This window comes from Pseudonaja textilis, chromosome 1 (genome assembly GCF_049901715.1).
Source record: "Pseudonaja textilis isolate UNSWEBS1 chromosome 1, rPseTex1.2, whole genome shotgun sequence".
NCBI classification, from domain to species: domain Eukaryota; kingdom Metazoa; phylum Chordata; class Lepidosauria; order Squamata; family Elapidae; genus Pseudonaja; species Pseudonaja textilis.
The window spans coordinates 50,661,560-50,683,829 of record NC_141990.1 but is presented as its reverse complement, the minus strand read 5'-3'; the positions used below and the strand labels follow the sequence as shown (position 1 = coordinate 50,683,829).

General features: G+C 37.2%; 1 protein-coding gene across 3 annotated transcripts in view; it reads left to right on the top strand.

The window, feature by feature from the left end:
* DUSP10 (dual specificity phosphatase 10) overlaps nucleotides 1-22,270 on the top strand; it is a 35,835-nt gene that overhangs the window by 6,954 nt on the left and 6,611 nt on the right. For all 3 annotated transcript variants that reach the window (XM_026695724.2, XM_087933827.1, XM_087933835.1), the window contains exon 3: nucleotides 21,402-21,773. In XM_026695724.2, the coding sequence (XP_026551509.1) occupies nucleotides 21,402-21,773 (372 nt within the window). The remainder of the gene's footprint in view (nucleotides 1-21,401; nucleotides 21,774-22,270) is intronic.

Here is a 22,270-nt window from a genome sequence, read left to right as displayed (position 1 = left end):
GCGCCACTGAGGCTCCTCCAATATCTTTGTCTAGAATTTTTTTTCCAGTTTAGGAAGTGTGTTCAAATTAATTTTTAGGCAAAAAACCTAAACAACAGCCCACAAATCATTCCTGGTAAGCTTCAGGAATTTTTAATGAGGAAAATTGAATTTGATGTTAGTAAACATCAAATTCAATTTTCTGTTATAAACCTGCAGAGATCTACATGCGGATCGCACTCTGTTTTCTGCTTTTTCTTGTGTGTAGGAATGATTTGCTAGCCTGGCTTCTGAAATGGGAGGTATTCGCTAATTACGAAAGGCTTTATGGAAAATACAATTAAAAATGGCTTTTACTGTAGCTTGTAGATTCAAACTGGGATGGACTCCCTTATCTCCATTGGAAGAAAGCTAGCTACTCTTTGACCCATCTTCAAACATTAATTCATCTTATATTAGCTACGGCAACGACTGCATGTTCTCTTAAATTGATAATTTTTTATTCAAGCTTTAGAGCATTGATTAGGAAAAGGCTATGTGGTATTGCAGAATAGTCAAGATGGCCACAACCACTAGATGGTAGCCATCTCTATTAGCAAAAGGACTTCAAAATCCTTCTAGTACCTCTATACTCCTGGAATGATGAGAAAGGAAGAGGACTAATACTTTGATGCTGTGTATCCGAGGGCACATGTCTACAGTCATTTCCCCTCAATCTGATGCCTTCCAGACACCCCATAGTTCTCAAAACATACTGACTAAGGATTTTGGAGATTGGAATCCAAAGCAGTCAGAAAACATTAGGATGGAGAAGCCTGATCTGCAGAGAGAGATTGTAATCAAAAGAATGGCACTTGGTCTTAGTCAAGAGTTAATTTGGAGGATCTGCTTAAGGGACCAAAGTTTAAGGAATGTTAACATTGGTTCTTGCATTTATGTACATTTTAAACCATTTCCACTTTGAAAAAAAAAGGAATGTAGAAAATAGAATATGGAAATGAAATATTAAAAAAAAGGAACACAGAAAACAGTAATTACTCCCTAATCAGCAAATGGAGCTTATGGGTTCATAATAGTGTTAGTCATAATTATTAAAAACCTCATTAAATATAGTAAACTTTAAATTATTTTGATATGGAGCATAAAAACCTTACTGCTGATGTGCTCTTTTAATTGACAAATAATCATAACAGTCCTAATTTTGATAATTAATTCCTATGATTCAAGCTCAACTCTTAGTGCTTTCATGGGTCTGTATTTGCAATTTTATTGGCAATGGTAAACAAGTGATTTATTGTTGCCTTCTGGAAAGTTATTCAACTTTTCAGTTGATCCCACAGTTCTGGTATTCCCTGGTGGTGTCCTAGCCACAACAAACGGGCATAGGAATGCTTTACGAGTTGACATTCAGGTTACAACTATCTCCAATCTTGTTTAGCTTCTGGTTACTCCATTTCAGGACCTGGTTTCTTACTGATGAATAATTTTGAATGCCAGAAATAATAAAAGGAAATTATACCACTTTTAAACACATACTGTTCCATAAATTCAGTCCTGAATTTTAGAAGACTGAAGTTGAGTTCAATGTGATTTCTTGGTGAATGTATGTATGTGTATGAAGTCTGACAGAGAACCAAGAGTCCAAATCTTTAGAAGTAAGGACCCATAGAAAAGCTAAAACCCATAGAAAAGCTTCCCAAACCCCTGGTTTGAGGTAAAAGCATTGTCACAGCATCTGCCATCATAACAATACTATATTGTATTGTGAAGTTGGGAATCTAAAATTAGCAGAAACATAAATCTAAAGATGCTTTAGAAAAAAAGAGATTATTTCCCCCCCTCCTTTCCCAATTGCTGGTTGAATCCTTTTTGAAATTTAACGATGGCAGAAAAATACAAGCAGGAAAAATAATGTTCCCAAAATATTGCAATTTGAAAAAAAAAAAATAGCAAGAGAAGGCCTTGTTTGGAAGTAGGATTTGGACCATGGATGCATATTATCACAAGGTTCTGCTTCAGCCTCTGTGCTTGCAGTGTGGTTGGAGAGGTGTTTGTTATTCAATTTCACTTGTCAGATGGAATTTTTTCCATCATGCTTCAGTAGCTCTTAATGCCCTGTGTGTGATGCCATTTTTGTTTTTAGATATTGAACTAAAACTGAAGTCGGGCTATGGAGCTGCTCTGCTTTTTATGTTGAGTGAGGCTTTTTCTTGACTGCAATCCAGTCATAATTTATGGCTGGCCCATCTGATCTTCCTGGTTTATGTTTGTAAACATTGGTTGCTAACTGCCCCGTCCAAGTTTGTCTCCACTCCCTCCCTCCTTGTCTAGGACCATGTTCTCCATGTTTGGTGCTGCCTGTCATGCAGACTGCGCTGTTGCCATTTCAGTGGTTCAGTGTCACACAGAGGAGAAACTGATCAGAGAGACTGTACCGGCCTCCCCCCATGTCTCCCCCCACCTCTCCTGATTAAGTTACAGGCTTAATTTACAGCTCTGCCTGGTGACCTCAATCAAATATATTTTCACTCTTCTAGACGTCTGGTGCATTTTGTGGATTTTTTTTTGTTTAAGTATAAAACAAATATACAGCTGAAGCCGTATAGAAGGCCAGAATGTTACAAATAATATTAAAAGTTTAACTACTGTAATGTACAGATAAAAACTCTTATTTAATTATTTGAGCAGCAGTCCTCCCTATCTTTACTATGTGAATTTTAGATGTTTGTATTCTGTCTCTCCTATTTCTCTTAGCATAGTGTTTCTGTAGTATATAAACCTATAGTACTATTGCTATTCAACTCTGCTGAATAGCTCATAGTCCCTTCATAAAGCAGAAGTAATTTATCTTGATTATTAACCTACTTGTAGCATTGACAAATGATCTACATAGATGATTGGAATACAGAGTAATGTTTTCCATATGGCATGTTGGCTATGAATTATGGATTGGGGCTCCAACACATTGGATTGATAGTGACTAACTAATAATTTCAGATGTTCTTATATTGTACTAAATTGATCCCTTTAAGTTGATACGTGCAAATGAACCAATGGTATGATGTAGTAGTAGGAATCTTTGACTAGGAACTTAATTTCCAGATCCAGACATAAAAGCTCAATAAAAGTTAGTTACTGGCTCTATTTCCACATGTTTGTTTGGATCAATGAGGGACAGTGTGTTCTGGGAATATCAAAAGGGAAGAATTAATTCATGGCTATATTTAACCCTTTAAAAACTTAAATTGGACACTTAAATTAACTCAATTCAATGTTATGTTGAAGAATACCTATGTGACCCATTTTGTGCTTTAGTTGATTTGTAGAAGAATTGGTTTCAAGCCCTGGCAATGAAGAATGCATGTCCCAAACAGAGGCTTCAACATACAAGCCAAGGACTCAGTATTGAAGCTTTTGCATGGGACATGACGCTTAGGACTTCCTATAAAATATAATAAGAGATTGTTTCTTCCCCAGCTGGTGCTTTGGACTTTAAGCGTGCCCTGACAATGGATGTGTTTCTTATTAGTGGATAGATGGATTAGATAGAGTGCGGCCACTATTGGTCTAGTCTAGTCTACTTTATATTAATAAATAAAATAAATGATTGTAATACATTTGGAGAAAATACTTAAGGGTATGGCCCTGGAGGGCAGATGTAATCCAAACCCAGTGAATAAATATAACAATGGTTGCAACCATTGGTACTGATAATTCAGATGTGTTGTCTACACACTACATCACACCCATTAACAGTTAACAAAGTACATTGAGATTTGACTGACTGGTAAGTAACAAAAGCCTACATAGCAATAGAAGAAATATGATAGTTGAGAATATGTCAGTGGTGGCCTGCTGCAGATTTGGACCAGTTCTAGTGAACCCTCTGGAACGACGATCAGTTGGCCCCGCCCACTCACCCCAGCTCTATCCTGTCTTACATTTCCTCCTTATGCAGCTCAGCTGATTTGCGTGGCAAACTCGATTACCATGACTCAGCTGTTCTAGTTACCAGGGAAGGCTAGAAGGTGAGCTGGAGAGGTTCAAATTGGTGTTTATTGAATGCTGTGCCCACATCCGTGCGAAGTGCACACTCACAGAACAGGTTGTTAAATCGGTTGCAGCCCACCCCTGAGACTATCCCAACTAACTAGCTGTAATTTTAATTTGGTTTTATATAGTTATTATTCTGTTTGGTAGTATGCTGTAGTATGAGAGCTCCTCCCCTTTAATTTTTAGGAACCAATGGTGCATCATGGGACTTTTTGAAACCAAAGGAAAAAGTTTATTTCATGATTTTTTTAGTCAGAATATCATGTTTTCTTCCTACAGTTCTGTATAGAGAACTGCTTATGTATGTTATTTGTAACATGACAGCATATTTATTTTTTAGAACTTGCTTTCTCAACAATTTTCTGAAATTTGTCAACTCTGAAGTGACTACTTCTGATCTTACCAAACATCAGGTAGTTGACTGAGATGGAGAACACACAGGCTCTCAAGATCATACCAATTTAAAAAGTGTCATTTTACTGGAACTCAGTCATAAGAGAATAATGGTGTGTTGAAACCTGTTTTGCAATTTCTTCACAGTTTTCTTGCTTCGTAAAAGATGCTCCTGTTTTTCTACTATATTCTAGACTACTTAATATTTTCTTTCAGTTTTCTCTGGTTGGTACTTTTGAGTTGAATATTGGTGTTATGCAGTTCCCCATCACCACACAATCTTCCTGGCTGCCCAGTCATTCCAACTTGAAGAAATCCCTTGAAAATTTTCCCTTTCATTCTGCTGAAAAGTGTTAAGTCAGGCACCTGCAGTTTAATAGATCATTGATTAACAATTGAATACAGCAACTACCTTGTAATTAAGAATGTTAGGATCACTAATAATTTCTCTTCTTGGAAAGAAACATTCCAGAATGAATTTTCTTTTATCCTGTTGAATGAGAACTGGTACAAAGAGAATATAGAATCATGGCACACAAACGTATTTGCTCGTTTCTTAACTATGGGAAGTGATTGGTGTGTGCTGTGAACTTCCACCTATCTCCAGTGCAAGTCTTGCTGAAATTTTTGTTGCTGATGATTAAATGCTAGATCTTCATCATGGGTGATGTTAACTGGGCCTCCCCTCTTAATTGGAATTGGAGAAAAATTGATCAGTATTGTTAAGAATTAGTAATTTTGCCAATGTAATGCTGAAACATGCTGAAACAATATAGGAGTACTTGAACTGGAGAGCACAGGAAGAGAGAATAATAAAATGAAAAGCAATCGTGGTGAACAAGAGACAAATGATTCTAGCACAGGGGTGTCAAACTCATGTCATGGCGGTGTCATGTGACATATTGGGACTTTTTCCTCCTTCGCTAAACTGGGTGTGGGCAGTGTGTGACACATCCGGCCTGCGGGCCAGGAGTTTGACAGCCCTGTTCTAACAGGAGAATTAGACAGCCTTATACTTTTGGTATGGCAAGGGACAGTAACATTTAAAAAAAACACACAAGTTTTTTTAGCCCATTACTTTAAAACACAAGGATTGTAGCAAGAAAGTTGGTGAATAATTAGATAAAGTGTTGGTTTAAGGCAAAGGAATTAACTACAGTGACACTATAGAAACTACTTACTTCTGTTTTCTATACAGTATAACCACCAACTATTTGGAAAGTCTTGTTGGTAATTGTCATGTTCAGTTACTGAAACTTAAAACACACCCCAGGTAAATTTTATCTTATCTTATGGCTGTATGGGACTGAAATGGCTACAATTCTCAGCTAATCACAAGGAAAAAATAATAAATAATTACACTCCCAGCACTTCCAAAAGATATACTGTTTTGGTAAAAGCACACCCTAAATTTTATTGAAACCCTCAGGAAAGATCTACTAATATGAGACATACCCTGCCCCTTATTGAATAGGATAATACAGGCTGAACATTTACCCTCATGTGAAGTGTTATCAGTTATCTGTTGGTAGTTGCTTTTTACTTAAGGTATCAGGGTACCTTTATTTTCATGCAAGTATTTAAGGAATGTTTATTGCTAGAAATCAGATGGCAATTTATTCTGTGCTGGTGACATATCCTACCGGGATTTTCTATCCTGCATTCATCGTATTTTAATCATTATTTATTTATTTTTCATTTTATATGGGCTACAGTTTGGAAGGTGTTATTAAAACATGCATTCATGCTATTCTCTTTCTAAGCTCTTTCTGTAGCTTTATAGCTTAACGTATATTCTGACTTGTGATACAAAGGGCGGTAGCTTGTTGAGAGAGAAATCCTGTGGGTATTTCTTTCTTAGGTAAATATAATTTGTTTTGTCTGAAGTGGCAGAGTTATTATTTAGCATTATCATGTGCCTCATTGGTTCACTATCTAAACTGCATTCTTGCTTTTATTTTCTGCTTATTATGGGAAAACACAGGATTTAGGGCAGGTTTGATCAGCTAGCTTGGTGCTCCTATGGTGGTATGTGATTCATTTTTGCCTTAAGAATGCTGATTTGAAAGTTCTTGTTTCTTTTATCTATGCAAACAGAAGTTGAATATGTTTGCACAGCTGACTGTTGGATGGAATTAAACGATAATGTATTGATTCTTACATTATATCATTATGTTCCTTGAATTGACTTCATTTGATTTCAGAACAGCTGGAGCTTTGTTCAGGTATTTCTACTTGTACATTTTCCATTGCATTGGGGGTTGGAACATTATCCGCCCATCATGGAAAATTAATTTGAGAAATTGCATCACGGTTCTAACATCGTTGTACATTGTAATTTTTTTGAACGGGCATAAACATTGCTAAAAGCCCAAAGGAAATGAAGTTGTCAACTTTAGCAAAGGAGACGTATTTACATTTCATTAAAAGTGAACATTCACTGTGTTAAACGTTCCAGATTGCAAAATTCATCCAAGGGGCTTCTTGTTCTGCCCCTTTTCCAAATTTCTGAATGTTGCCCTTTGTGTTCTCTTAATGCTTGCATAATCCCCCACATGACAAGCACCAGCTGCTGATTTTGTTCCTGAACCAAGGCTGCAATGAAGGGCAAACAGTGTTGAATTAGATACCAATACAGTGCTGGCTGGAAGAAGGAACGAATCAGCGATAAAAGCTCCAAATGGCTGTATTAATATTTCACACAAGTTGCTTTCTATGTATGTTCCTGCTGACTAAATCTGGGCAAAATGATAGAGTGCCTTTAGCTGGAGCTAAAATAAAAGGTGTGCATAAATTAATGAATTGCCTTGTGAATTCTCCTTCACTCTTTATAAAAACAGTTGAAACTTTTCTGTATTATAAAACCATGTGATATTTATTGGAGGAATTCTGACTTAATTGATTTAATTGCAGTCATTTTCTCCCTTTCTCCAAAAATTAGAAAAGGACATCCTTACTGAATGTCAAAAACCGAGAAGGAAAACAGTATGAAATGTGGATCAGTTAAAACTCTTTGGATGTTCCAGTTATAGAAAGAAACTCGCCCATGGTGTTGAATGTCTCTGAAAGAAGGATTCAAACGATGCAAATGTTCTAATGCTTTCTGCTATGTCTTTCCTAGTCCAAATGGAGGAGCATCATTTTGGGAAATTAGGTGGGGAGGGGGGCTTCAAGAAATTAGTGGGTGGAGAGGAGTAAACGCAGAGGGTTGCTGATTCTAGGTAGCATTTTCACAATAACTCACAAAGTGAGCTTACATAGGTTGATCCTCGTATATTCAATTTTACCTACTCTCTGAATGATCAACTCAGTGGTGGCATCTAGCTGGCTTTGACTCATCTCCAAAAGCTAAGCAAGGTTACATCAGTGGGAGACTACTATAGCATTTGCTGGATACAGAGCAGTTGGGAAAAAAAACACGGAACAGAAATGGTATTGGCAAATAATTTCTGTGTGGTTGCTTAAAAAAATAGGAACTGACCTTGAGTCAAAGGAGTCTTGATTTGTAAGAATTAGATCTAAGCAGATTGGAAAGAATAATAGGCTGGGATCCAGCTGAAGTTAAAATAGGAAAGAACCCAGGACTGCTGGAGTATTGCTTTCATATCTTGTTGGCTGCTAAATTGTTGGTCACTGAAGGTACCACACTATATAGATTGGAGAAGGCAATCTGGGATTTGTCAATGTTTTGGTTCTCAAGTCCCTTCAGATTTAAAAATATTTTGGTACTTTTGTTACTATTGGTTCAAGTACATCTATGCCATGCAAAGCTTTCTGGGGAAAATAGGTTTGAGAAGAACATTGACGACTATAAGTCAGGGATCTCCAATCCCCAGTCTGTGGACTGGCACCGGGCCACGGTATGCCAGAAACTGGGCCATACAAACAAGCAAAGCCCAATCTGAGGGGTGCAGGCAACACATAAAACCACGTGCCCTTCAATCAGCAGAAAAACCTCTCTCCATAGAATCACTCCCTGGTGCCCAAAAGGTTGAGGGCCACTTCTGTAAGTAGTTTAAGTATGTAAAGGAACCTGGAGGCATTGACAGGTTGTAATATAACTGTTGGTTGTATGGTTTGTGAATTCTGGAAGCTGTCAAATTGGGTAAGGGTAAATGTAGTTTAAAGCAGTGTTGGGATTCACATTTTTTTCCTACCAGTTCTGTGGGCATGGCTTGGTGGGTGTGGCAGGGGAAGGATACAGTAAAATCTCCAGTCAGAGGTGGTATTTGCCAGTTCTTCACACTACTCAAAATTTCCGCTACTGGTTCTCCAGAACTGGTCAGAACCTGCTGAATACCACCTCTGGTTTAAAGAGTTAAGCAAAGTTCAACACAATTTAATATTACATAACTTGAAGGAACAGGAGGAAGTCACAAGTTGTTCTTTGGAAAAAGCCACATTTTTAAAAATTGTATATATTCTTTTCACCCTGCCATGATTAAATTCCATTTGGTTGGATTTTGGTCATGAATGACTGAGTGGATTGAGGCAACTGTTGCTTGAATTAGAATATTATTTTCTTTCAAAAAATAAATAGCACAAGAATTGCCTCTAGCCTCCAGCTTTATAATTCAATATTATTTCTGTTTGCAGTATTTGCACAGATATGATCTATCAAAATATTTGTTTTTTTTCCTTCCTGGACAGCTATTCTCTCCCTCTCACCACATTCCCACTGCTAATACTTTGAAAACTCAAGGGCATGCCCTGTTACAGATTAATTGCTGAAGTATGAGCATAAAATTTGGACGCGCTACTTCAAATGCAGTGTCCTTTGTATGTGGTCAGGAGGTAATCCAATCCTAAAATTGTTGTGGCTAATATGAACCGTCCAATATAACTGCCAGCTCATATATAGCCAATTGATGTACAAAAGTTGAAAACAGAAAGCAGGTGAATAATTTCTGGAATGGAGATCTGTAAAATGTTTTATACAAGAAGATTGGAAGCTTCTCTGCAAAATACTTCATCTGAATTAATTCTGTGGAGCTGCAGTTTCTTCAGATAGTTTGAAAAACACTACTTTAGATAAAAGTTTCTTAAATTACAGTAGGTGGTTGGTGAACGTAGTGGATAAAAGGCATGTTTTGCAGGACTGGGTTATCAAACTGTCTAAGAAGGTCCTGATTCTATGGTCTATGGTGATGCTGCTGCCCTTCAAGGTCACATTTCAAATTCTGAGTAATATCAAGATTGCAATCACAAAATTACTTTGTAGTGTCATAAAGATTAATAGCTCAGAACTTTCTTCATTTGAATAGTATTTTCTTTACTTTGGTGCTAGAATTTTTAGCTAACACAGTTGTCTGTCTTCATTACCGTTGAGTATTTCTATTTCTTTTTCCCCATCACCTAGTACGATGCATTTGCTTATTGATATTTAAAAAGCGATGGTTTTAATTGCTGCTTCTTGTCCAATGTTATACACTTCTGTCCATAGTTCTTCAGGCACACTGTCAACCACATCTAATCCGCTAAATCTATACAGCACTTCCCCTGTATATTTATAAGTGATGTGATTTAGTTCATACCTCTAAGTTAAGATCTGCTTCCACCCTCCTGGCATTCTGCATTTACTAACTATTAAATAATAAAGAGAAATGCATTATGAGGTGGATTTAAAGAAAAAATTCCTTCATTCAACATCATCATAGTTTAATTGGTTGCTGAAAGAACAGTTGTTAGTTGAGGACTATTTATATATACAACTTAGTATTACAATGTGGGAATATATTTCTGTATGTATATGTGCGTATATATCTTTGCTTACATTTGGACATATATACTGACAGACAATATATAGGAAGTCCTCATTTAGTGACCACAGTTGGAAATGGCAATTAAACAAAGTGTTTGCTAAGTAACACATTCTGATTTTATGATCTTACTTCATCTTTCTCTTGCTTTACAGAATTGCAAAGATCATAAATGTGAGGATTGGTTACAGAATTACTTTTTCCACACCATTGTAACTGCAAGCAGTTGCTAAATAAGGCAGTCACTCAAGGACGACTGTCTGTAGAATATTCCTTGATTATTAGGAATTTATTAATTTTGGTTTTGTACATTTTCTCAGTTTCTCAGCTTTATTTTTTATTTTTTCATTTCTGCATAGTAGTTCAATTTTAAGAGGTACGCCCATGTTTTGACTAAGGTCTACATAAGAAAGTGACTTGCTTTTGATTTTAGTTATATTTGAAATCCATTGCTTCCTGACTCTGACAGTGGGAACTTTTTCCACTTCTCACAGGATGTATGGAAAGTAGAAGGATCAGACTTGCAACCTTACCACCTCAGGTGGCATTTAGGGAGAGTGAAAAACTTGAGGATAGTAGTTTAGAATCATTTTCTTGTCCTGAATTTACATCTATTTTACTTCCAATTTTTAACAGCTTCCTATTGCTTATGAGTGAGCCATTAGCTACTTCAAGAATCAAAAAGGAACTGCTATGCAATTTAGATTTCTCATGAACTAATTTAGGATGTAGCTTGTTTATAAATCAGCTTCTACAGGTAACAAGTATATAGGGGATGAAAGGGTGGTGACAGGAGAATGATCTTGCATATTTATGGAATGCTCAAAATTTAGTTACTGTAAAGTAATACAAATGAATCATCCTGGAAGCTTCCTTTGGGAATAGGTAAATGGGAGGAGTTGGCTTGTGAAAGTTCCTATACTGTCCGTGCAAACGGTTTGATTACAAATCTGATAATTGCAAAAACAAAGGACAGATGGAAACAAGTTAGCCCACTCAAAAGAGAAGGGCTAAATAATGCATGAGAGGGAGCAGGAAGAAAAACAAAAAATGCGAGGGCATGATTATTGTTTCTATATAGAGGGCTTGTTTTTGAATCACAGAAGTAACATTTGTTGTTGTTGTTCTGGCTTCCTGTTTTCTCCACGCTGTAATTCTTGATTCAGTCCTGCTTGTGGGTTAAAGCCTGACCCACAATTTCAGCAACTGCTTGCTTCTACTGTAAGGGTGCTTGCTTCAAGTTCCTAGAACTGGATCATGGTGACCAGTTCTCTTGCCATGCCATTGTTAATGTCTTCTTTCATATAAGGACCAAATGGATCTGCTAGAATGACTCATGTAAATTTGTAGATTAACCAGTCGATCCAAACAATTTGATTGCACAGCAAACAGGGAAAAGTCCAGCAACTACCAGTTGCTGCACAGCTTTGTGCTACCTTGTTACATTGCTCTGCATTGAGTACTAGAGAGATTTAAGACATTCATCACTTAGTATAAATTATACATTTGCTTAAGACAGGTAGAATTCCTCTCTTAAGTATTCTCACATAGAATTTGTACTTGGATTTTAAATAAGAGGAGCAGCTAAATAAGCAGTTTTACTTCTGGAAAATAACAATCCTGTCCAGGAGAGTTTGCTAATTTTATGATTATACTGAGAGCTGCCTTGGACAATATTGTTGGAAGAGTCATAGCTAGCCATGAAATTAACAGTTTACCACAAGGTAATTGCTAAGTATAGCCATATAATTATGGCCTGCTATATTAACTTGATTAATAAATATTATTGATTTGGGATATGGAGTGGAATGAAATGGCTTAGACTGATTAATTAAAGGAAGTCCTATTTAGTGATCCGTGAGAGAAGCTGTTTCATAGATTGCTCAAACTCTTAAGGAGGATTATTTCAGTGAATAACTATAATTGGAAGAACTGAAGGACAATGGCATACTATACATGCAAAAAGGGCAAAGTTGCACTATTATCTCTCTTTCTATGTACTCCCTCACCCTCTTCTGATCAATATTTTCAAATGTCAATCCCATGCAATTTATAGCCAATGGATAGCCTCACTGATGGCTATAGAAAAATAATGCAAATATAGGTCTTTGCTAATATTGACAAGTTTAGGGGCATTTTGTACCAGCTTTCTAGAATAAATATTCCTATCTTGAATTGACTGTGAAGTATCATAGCTTGGCTTGAAGGATTATTTTCCAACTAAGTATTCTATTCACATGAAGCCTACTTTGCTAGAAAATGACATAGTTCTTTTTGGAGTGTCAGGAGCAGGGGTCATCCAGCAATTTAAGGGACCTCAGTCATACAGTGCTTTATACTACCTATTGCTCTTCAGTCTCAAAGTTGATCTATAATAAATCGGAAGCCCTGATTGATTCAGGAGCCACAATCAATTTCATAGGTTGTGCAATTGCATACAGATATGTCTTGTCTAGCCAGTCAGAAATCAGTGAGGGTGGGAATGACTTATTGCTGATTTCTGTACTTGAGGACTGGTTTCTGAACATAGAGCCATCTTCAGCTCAACATTTTTATCACCAAAATATGCTACAATCATGTTTGATTTTTTTTACATCTCCCCGTAATATTGGGGTGGGTTGGCTTCATATCCACAGCTGAGAACTTTACATAAGATCTGATACCTTGTGCCATTTTATTCTGGGCAACTGCAACAGAGGAGAGAGAAAGACAGAGACCAATAACACAGGCTCCTATTTTTCCCAGAGAGAATATGTATGCAGCGTGAGAGAGAAAGAACAGAGGACAGAGAGGACATGTATGCATCTCCATCCAGTTTGCTTCTGGAATGTGAACCCTAACAGAATTAAGTTAAGATAGCATAGACTAATGCTAGGCATAAGAACTGCTTAATCTGGTGTGGTTCCCACACTGTGGAATCTCCCCCTCCCACAAAGTAAGGACGATCCCATCACTTCTAAGGGTATGAAGTTTCCTCAAGACATGGTTATGCCAACAGGCCTGGAGACTGCAGGGGGTGTTTGAATAAGTGAGGTGACTCCATTACTATTAACATCCTCTGATTTTTATTCTTGTTTAATTCTTTTTATAGTTTCTAAATGTGAGTTACTTGCTTATGAGATGGACAGCCCTATTAGATAGATAGATAGATAGATAGATAGATAGATAGATAGATAGATAGATAGATAGATAGATGATAGATAGATAGATAGATAGATAGATAGATAGATAGATAGATAGATAGATAAATAGATAGATAGAGAGATAGAGAGAGAGAGAGAGAGATGGGGTGGGTGGGTGGTGGATGGATGGATGAATGAATGGATGATTGGCAGGCAAGCAGGCAGGCAGGCATTTTTTTAAGATATTGTGGTTAGGAAATGTGGGTGATCAATTGCTATGCATTTTTCTAATAAGGAAAGGAGAAATTTCCTAACAATCTTGTGGGTGAGACTTCCTCTTAGTTGTGACAAGAGCATTGCTACAAAGCACAGTGGGAAGCGTTTTCTTCCTGATGACTTAATTAAATTAAAAGATGACTCAATTACATCCCTGATGAGATTTGATTGAAACAAGGGAAGTCATGAGGTTTCAGAAATGTACAGTAAAAGATATGCCATTTATGTACCAATGCATATTTTGGCTGCCATATTATGCCCATAAGAGTTCTCCAAAATTGTCTTCTTCTGTGAAAGAATGACTAATACAAATTATCTAAGAATTGTGACTTTGAATCAGTATTTTAGTAACTGGGCAGTTAAACCCAATTCTCACCAGTCTTCTGTCTTAGGATACTGTCTTCTATGCTGCACTGACTGAGAGCTTCTTCTGAAGATAATCTAAGTGAAAGCTTTTGTGAATAATCTATCATGTTCAATAGCAATTGCTGGAGGAAATCTGACTTTATAAGGCTGCCAACACCAGTTATGTATGTTTTTTGTCTGTTTCAATTGGATGAAGGTAGTTGAGTACTCTTAGACTCTTAGTCCTCCTTCAGGTACTTCCAGCACATCAGAATTTTAAATTTCCATTATCTTTTAAAAATAGCTTTTTGCTATTTTCCATGTTAGCTTCAGAGGATGATGTCGGGAATGTATGTGGTCCCAAAGATGATCTATAGAATACAGAGGTGATATTGGAGAATGCTTAATATACACCAAGCTGATGATATCTTATCCAAATCCTGAAATTGTTTACTAAAGTGGGCCATCTTTTTGCTTATGTTCTGTGACTGTATAGCTGAAGTGGTAGAAAGCCTAAAAGTATTCTGAGTGGCTGATTAAATCCTTTGAGTTAAATGAATCAGTGCAACTGTAAAATGTCACGTAGGGCAGATTCCATGATTTTCAGCAATAGTCTGGCCTAAAAAGACAAAAGATCATCTATAAGAGCTTTCTGGAATGTCCAGTGCTTGTTTTTTAGTCTGGAAACCAATGACAAATGCCAGACATAATTTAATTGCTTATACAGTGGGCACTATTTTGTTATGTAACATCACTGACAACTGGAAAGAAAATGGGGATTTCTGTTGATTTCTTACATTGCTATATTCAAGCATCTATGCCTGTAAGCTGGCTTGCTTGTTATAAAATACAGGTATCTGATATTGAATTAATTATGATTCACTCTCTGGCTAATAACACACCATCAAAGATTGTGTGAAAATCATGTTTTCATTATATCTATTGGACCTTCCAATTTTCTTCTATCAATGTGGCTGTCAACTTCTAGCCCAAGTCTTCTAAATTAAACAGATTTCATTATTTAAAAGGCTTCCCTTCCTGGGTGGGGTCTATCTGCTTTTGCAAGATGATTTATAAAACATTGGCCAGTTTATAGGACTTCATGACTGTTGCTGACATTCTTGAGTTAATGTTTTAAATGGGGTGGGTATATTTCTGAAAGTTATAATAAAGAGCAGGCACTGAAATCTCTACAGTTTTCCCACTCTTGTCTTTCAATTAAAATAAAAGCAATAATTTTAGAATCTCAGTATTGCTAATCAAATTGTTTTATCCCAGCCCAAGTGGATTTATTATTTGATTTTGTGTATTTTTTGTATGGGTTATATATAGACTACTGGTGGGATTCAAATTTTTTTTTTACTACCGGTTCTGTGGGCGTGGCTTGGTGGGCGTGGCAGGTAAAGGATCCTGTAAAATCTCCAGTCAGAGGTTGTATTTACTGGTTCTCTGAACTCAAAATTTCTGCTAACCGGTTCTCCAAAACTGGTCAGAGCCTGCTGAATACCACCTCTGGTATCGACTAATTAGAGCAGCGATCCCCAATCTTTTAGGCACCAGGAACCGGTTCTGTGGGGAGAAGTTTTTCTGTGGACTGGAGAGGGCACTGTTTCGTATGCTGCCTGCATCCCACAGATGGGGCTTCGCTTGCTTGCATGATCTGGTTTCTGGCATGGCATGGACTGGTGCCAGTCCATGGACAGGGGGTTGGGGACCCCTGAACTAGAAGGTCTAAAAATTTCAAGGCCAGTCCTATCCACGTACTGCTGTTCAAATGATTTAGACTGTAATAAGTATTGTACCTGGTTAGAGGCCATGTCAATGGTCTTGAGAGCACATGATTCAATGCATTTGAAGAGTGCCATACCAGGAAACTATGAAATACACTATTGTCTTTTTGACACAATGATCTTACTGACATGTTGCTTGACACTGATTGGTCAAATAAAGTGAAATCAATTTTATTTTCCCCCTGCCACCCAAGACTATGTGACATGGCTATAATATATAAATTTACATAACTGAATTATAAAGACTCTCTATGCTTAAAGAAAATGAAATCCAATCTAAACATCAGCCAGAAAAAAAGCACATAGTTTTTAACCATAGATTCCACTCTCCGTTGCACTTCCGGAATTTCTGAGATGCTAATGTAGGATTTTGTTCTGGGGATTATGGCCACCTGTTCTTCCACAGAATAAAGGACTGAGATTTTTCTGCTTTTATCACTTTCTTCCTTTATAATTAGGAGTATTTACAGCAGGGCACTTGCATACGCACATAGATGGTTTTCACTTTAATGTTTCCTGTACTGGCAATTCCTGTTACCACTTCAAGGAGAGTAATGTTATTTATTGCTGATTAAATATGAGTATTTCTTGTGAAAAATCTTTGAGGAACACTCAGAAGAAACCTGTCACCTCTTTCCATCTTTCTCTGTTCCTCTGAGATTTATTTTGTTTGATTTATAAGCCATCAAATCTGAAAACTGGAGGCAGTTAAAGAATGTAAAAGTACAATATAAAAGCACATAAACAAATAGAATGCAATGGGGAGAAAAATGCCCATATCAGTTATCTTCTGGTATCAGGATCACAAATCACACCAGCCTCCCATCTCAAAAGGCAAGTTTTCAGAGTTTTTTTCAACTGGCATTAAGGTCAGGGTCAGGTGAACATCCAGGCAACAATATCCTAGAGGGTGGGGTTGATGGTAGAGAAAGGGTGGCTGCAGGATCTTACAAGGTAAGATCTTATGGGAGGAGTAAAGGTAGTTTCATGGTTATTTATGAACCACCTTTCTCCAATTAAGAGAAAGTCCAGGTAGGGCTTTACAGGTGACAACCAGCATCTTGAATTTAACTAAGAAATTCCACCTCACTTACTGACTGTTGTCTGTCTGCAAATATCATTTTGCTTCCACTAGAATTCTGCTTGGACATTAGTATACAGCTTTGTTCAGGTATTTTCCCACGCCATTATAGTTGTGCTTTTAAAGTTGTAGCAACGTTTCAGCAGAATCTCATCTGCCATCATCAGGTATTTTCCCACGTCATTATAGTTGTGCTTTTAAAGTTGGATCAACATTTCGGCAGAATCTCATCTGCCATCATCAGGCTTCTGAAGCCATCAGAAGCCTGATGATGGCAGATGAGATTCTGCCGAAACGTTGCTCCAACTTTAAAAGCACAACTATAATGGCGTGGGAAAATACCTGAACAAAGCTGAATACCATACATGTAAGTACCCGTGAAAACTTAAGAAAACACATGTATGTATGTATGTATGTATGTATGTATGTATAAAAGCCCAAGTAATATATGCTCTTTGAGAGACAACAGGACTCCACTACTGAGAATAGATATTAGACAGCAATACTAAATGGGACAAAGCAGAAATGAGAACAGCACAGCTATTGCAATTTGCCAAATAAGTTTTGACTATGTATTTGATGCCTGAAATGGCCTTTTATTTAAAAGATAGAGAACCAAGTACTGTGCTGTGTTTTTGATGTATCCTGAAATGAACTTCTTGGATAAGGTTTTCCCCCAATACTTGATGCCATATTTTTTTTATCAGCAGTTATTCTATGAATAAAATCAGTAATGAATGGACATGCTGGTCCCTGACAAAAGTCTGACCTCCATAATTATACAAAAGAACATGTGTTTTATAGTTCTTATGAACTCATCATCTGATAAGGTTTTCTTGCACAACACTTTTCTAAAGTTATTGCCTGCTATGATTATTCTGCTTTCTAAATATACATATACAAACACATATATGCATGATTTTATTGATAATTATGACAGTGATTTTTTAATGCAGTAATATTTTATATATTGAGAAAGGCTTCAATGTGTAGGGATATTTTTAAGCCATAAACCACAGTGGTGGGATTCAATTTTTTTTTTTATTACCAGTTCTGTGGGCGTGGCTTGGTGGGCGTGGCAGGGGCAGGATACTGTAAAATCTCCAGTCAGAGATGGTATTTGCTGGTTCTCCAAACTACTCAAAATTTCCGCAACCGGTTCTCCAGAACTGGTCAGAACCTGCTGAATACCACCTCTGATAAACCATTTTAAAAAGAAAACCATTTCCTGTATATTGGCAGGAAATGCTTGTAAGTAGGGGGATGCAAAAGGTATCAGAGATGCTTTAGTTAGTAGATGCTGTGATGAACAGAGGGTTGGATTAGACCACAAAGATACTTTGCAAATCTTCTGATTCTAAGAAAAACTGAGCCTGAAGTCTTCTTCCAGAACCCCAGCCTTTCTCTGGGCATCTGCATACTGCAGTGGATATCGATATGTATCAGAGAACAATGATACTTCCATTCTCAACCCAACTCCTACATATATAATATGATATGGAAATATACTTAATTACCTACTTTTAAAATCAAACCACTCTGGTTCTGGGAGTTTCATTGTGTTCTCTTTCTATTCATCTCCTATGCTCCACAACCATTAGACATATAGGTGTGATGGATGTGAATATTAAATATTATTAAGGGTTTCCATTCCCTTAAGAAAAAAAAAGAGGTTGTGATCAAGTGGAAAAGTACAAAATAATTAGGATCCTGGAGATCAAACTGGGAATTAAAAGTCTCATTTTAAAGTATTTTAAAGTGAAAGGAGAGTGTATTAATTCTGAAACAGACTACCTGCCCTTCAAAGATAAGGGCATCATTCTTAGCACCAACCTTAGGGATTGTTGAAGGACCCCTTTTCTTTCTATTGTTTTGTCAGTCAGGAACTATGGATTGGGGCAGAGCCAGGGTGAGGGAAAAGAATTATATTTGCTGCCAACTTATATCCACCTGCCTGCCTGATCTATCAATCTTCCCAACATTTTTCTCTCCTCCTCAGCTACTGCACATCACTCACCCATTCTTCCTTCCCAGCCTTATTCCTTTAACTCCATTACTGCCTCAGAGTGCTGTCCATTTCTCTGACCATCTTCCTAATGCCTTCCCTTCCTCCCACTCCTCTTGTCAGAAATTCAAATATGAAATATGGTTACCTGGTCTTCCTAGCACTTATAAATTCATCACCCATCTCATCTCCCAGGTTATTGTATCAGAGATCAGTTATACTAAGGGTTTGCTTTAACCATATCTAAAATGTGGCTTGAAATGAGGACACTATAATCTTGTGGATAGCTTACAAAACACACCAGAGCTTTGCATTTATATTAGTTATGCCTGAAATCTTTTATAGGGAGAACCTGTGGACTCTCAAATGTTGCTGAACCACAGCACACAGCCACTCCAAAAAGCTTGGCCAACGATGAAGGTAGACTGTTAGCAATATCTGTAGAAAGCCACATATTTTCCAGCCATGTTTTCTTAAGTAGCATGGAAGCTTTTTTTTTTTTTAACAGTTGGCATGTTCCTAATTTTGGAGAGACCTTGCCTTTTACTCCAGGCCCAACAACAACAGCATCATCAACAACAAAAACACCTCAGTGGACTAGTGGGCAGGAATACCTTTCCATTTGATTATGCAAGTAGAAAAAGTGTGCTCTGGTTTGCATTTTCTCATCAAGCCATCATTAGGAACACAGTTTTTTTTATGGAAAAATTCATACTGCTACCTAAGAACTAGAGCACATCATTGTAAAAAAAATAAGTATATTCATGATATGGAGAAGGAAAAACATTTCCTCTGGCTAAATCCAACGCTACAATTTGGTGCTGCTGACCCCTCTTTTGAAATGTTTTAAGATTTCTCCCATTGTTCTTTCCAGACTGAAAGGAAGAAGCCTTTAAGGACTTAAACAGAATTCAGAGCAAAAAAACCCAATCTTTCTGAGATGCCTTTGTTGAATTACTATAGATTTTGACTATAATGTTTCTCCGTTGGCTAACAAAATAGCAAAACCCCAGAAGTGGTGCAGGGACAAGGTCTTCAAATGAATTGAGCAAACTATTAAATTATTACAAAAACCAAACTCTTGATTTCTCACTTGCCTATATTCTAGTACTTAATGCTCATCTTTAAAATACAAGCTACTTGTTTTTTGTAATGACTAGCATATTTAGTATTTTTCTTTGAGAAATTAGTTTAGGAATGTCTAAACTTTTTAAAGTTATTTTGGCACAGAAGAGCAACAGTAGATGAAATAATGGGACTATCCTGAATGATTTGGGAGCACAATTGCCTTTAAGTTACCGCTTCTTGATTTTCAATATGCGTATAAGAAATAAGATTTTCTGTTAAGCTGATTGCTTTGTGCAAAATATATTGCAATTTTCCAAAGACCACTTGCCCAGTTTGCCAAAGGCAGCATTTCTCTTTAATTCAAGACAAAGTTCCTCTGTTGTTAGTAGCTGCCTCACCTATAATCTCCTACATATTCAGAAGGGCCATAACTGTATTTTCCTCCTCCTGAGGCAAAAGCTGGTCCAACCACCTGTTAGCATTACATCATGGGTTCTGAAACACACAGTTGTACCAAAAGCCCTTGAACAAAGTGGTGCTTCTTACATTGTTTGCACTCAAAGAGCTGATGTCATGCCAAGCTGATGTCATTCTATGTCTTTGTGTCAATGCCATGGCAACTAGGCAGGTGGGGAGTTTCGGCTCAAGTCATTTGGATTGAAGGGAGGAAAGTTTTCACATTTTTATTTTTCTGAATCAGTGTCCCAACTGCGAGAGAACAGAAGGCAATCCTGAATGCCTGCTCAGGCATTAGAGGGGGAAAAAAAAGTTAGGTCTTATGTGTACCCTCTTTTAACAATTCACTTTCTGAGTAATCTCTTCTTTGTGAAGCAGAATTTTATTAGGAGGAAAATTGGATTGTGAAATCCAAATGGTTTGATTCAGAAGTTTATTTATCAAATTTATATAGACACCCATCTCATCAAAAGCGACTTTGGGCAGCATACAATATAGAAATAAAACAACACAGTAAAAAAACCACAGATATAAAATGTAACAAAAAACATAATAAACACCATAAAAATGAAAGCTACAGACACAATTCTTTTGAATGAAAAAAAAGCAAAAGGTACCAAATGTGTTTTCATTTCTTGCAATACACAACATCCTTTCAATTTATGCATCCTTTCAATTTTGATTTCAACTTTAGTACTGGGTTCAACTCCTGTGGACTAAGAGATTGTGGGAAAAGTTATTAAGCTGCAGAAAGGTACATATAAGGCCAAATGTAAAGTGAGTACAAGTATCTACTGCAACTTAGAGGCATCTTGTCTGTTTTTTGAGACCACTAACAAACCAATGAAAGAACTAGTAAGCGAATATATCCCTGGACTCTATGATCCAAGATAATTTACTTTGTCAAGCAGCTTTGATTTGAGTTTCCAGCACATGGCAGAAAATGAAAATTATAGCTTCAGAATCAGGATGGGGTCTGTCTCTGTTTGGTGGATTAAAAATGTCAGCACTGAACGCTCAATCTCCCCTTTCATTTTCTCTTATTAAAACCCCAATTCTTCTCTCTTGTTGCAGGTGGACTCAGCAGTTTTAAGCAGAACCATGAAAACCTCTGTGATAATTCCCTCCAACTTCAGGAGTGTCCTGAAAGTGGAGGTGGAGGGGCCACAGTAACCTGTACACTACCTCAGTCCATTGCTACCACTCCAGATATTGAGAATGCCGAGCTCACCCCCATCTTGCCCTTCCTCTTTCTTGGCAATGAACATGATGCTCAGGACTTGGAGAAGATCCAGAGGTTGAACATTGGCTATATAATCAACGTCACCACTCACCTCCCTCTCTACCATTATGAGAAAGGTTTGTTCATCTACAAACGTCTCCCTGCCACGGATAGCAACAAGCAGAACCTCAGACAGTATTTCGAAGAGGCTTTTGAATTCATTGGTAACTATTCTTCTTTCCAGTTTGACTAGATCTCTCTAAATAAGTGCTGCTCTTGTGACTTTAACTCTGGGTTGGAAAATAGATTTATCTTGGTCCAGGGGGTTGGTTGGATGATTGAAGTTACTTTGGTTGGGCATTTTAACAGCAGGGCATTTATTTATCCCTGGCTCCATTTCTAAAATAATTGATCACTTGTAATATTCATCCTTTTTCCAGCAGGTTTCTATTCATTACGGCAGAGATAGCTTTTTTTTGTAAAACATGGGCTTGATAGGGAATTTTGACCTATCTTTATTAATACCATATTAATACCATCTTGCAGATGTTTGTTAATATCCATTCTCTGTATTCTCACATTCTTAAAGGAATGACGTATCTGCCTATGAGAAACTCATAGGGATATTGTGGGACAGTCAAGTGACAGGTTATCTCAGAAACAGCAATCCAGTGCAGGTGATTAGAGATCTGGGAAAAAAAACAACACCTCAGATGGATTT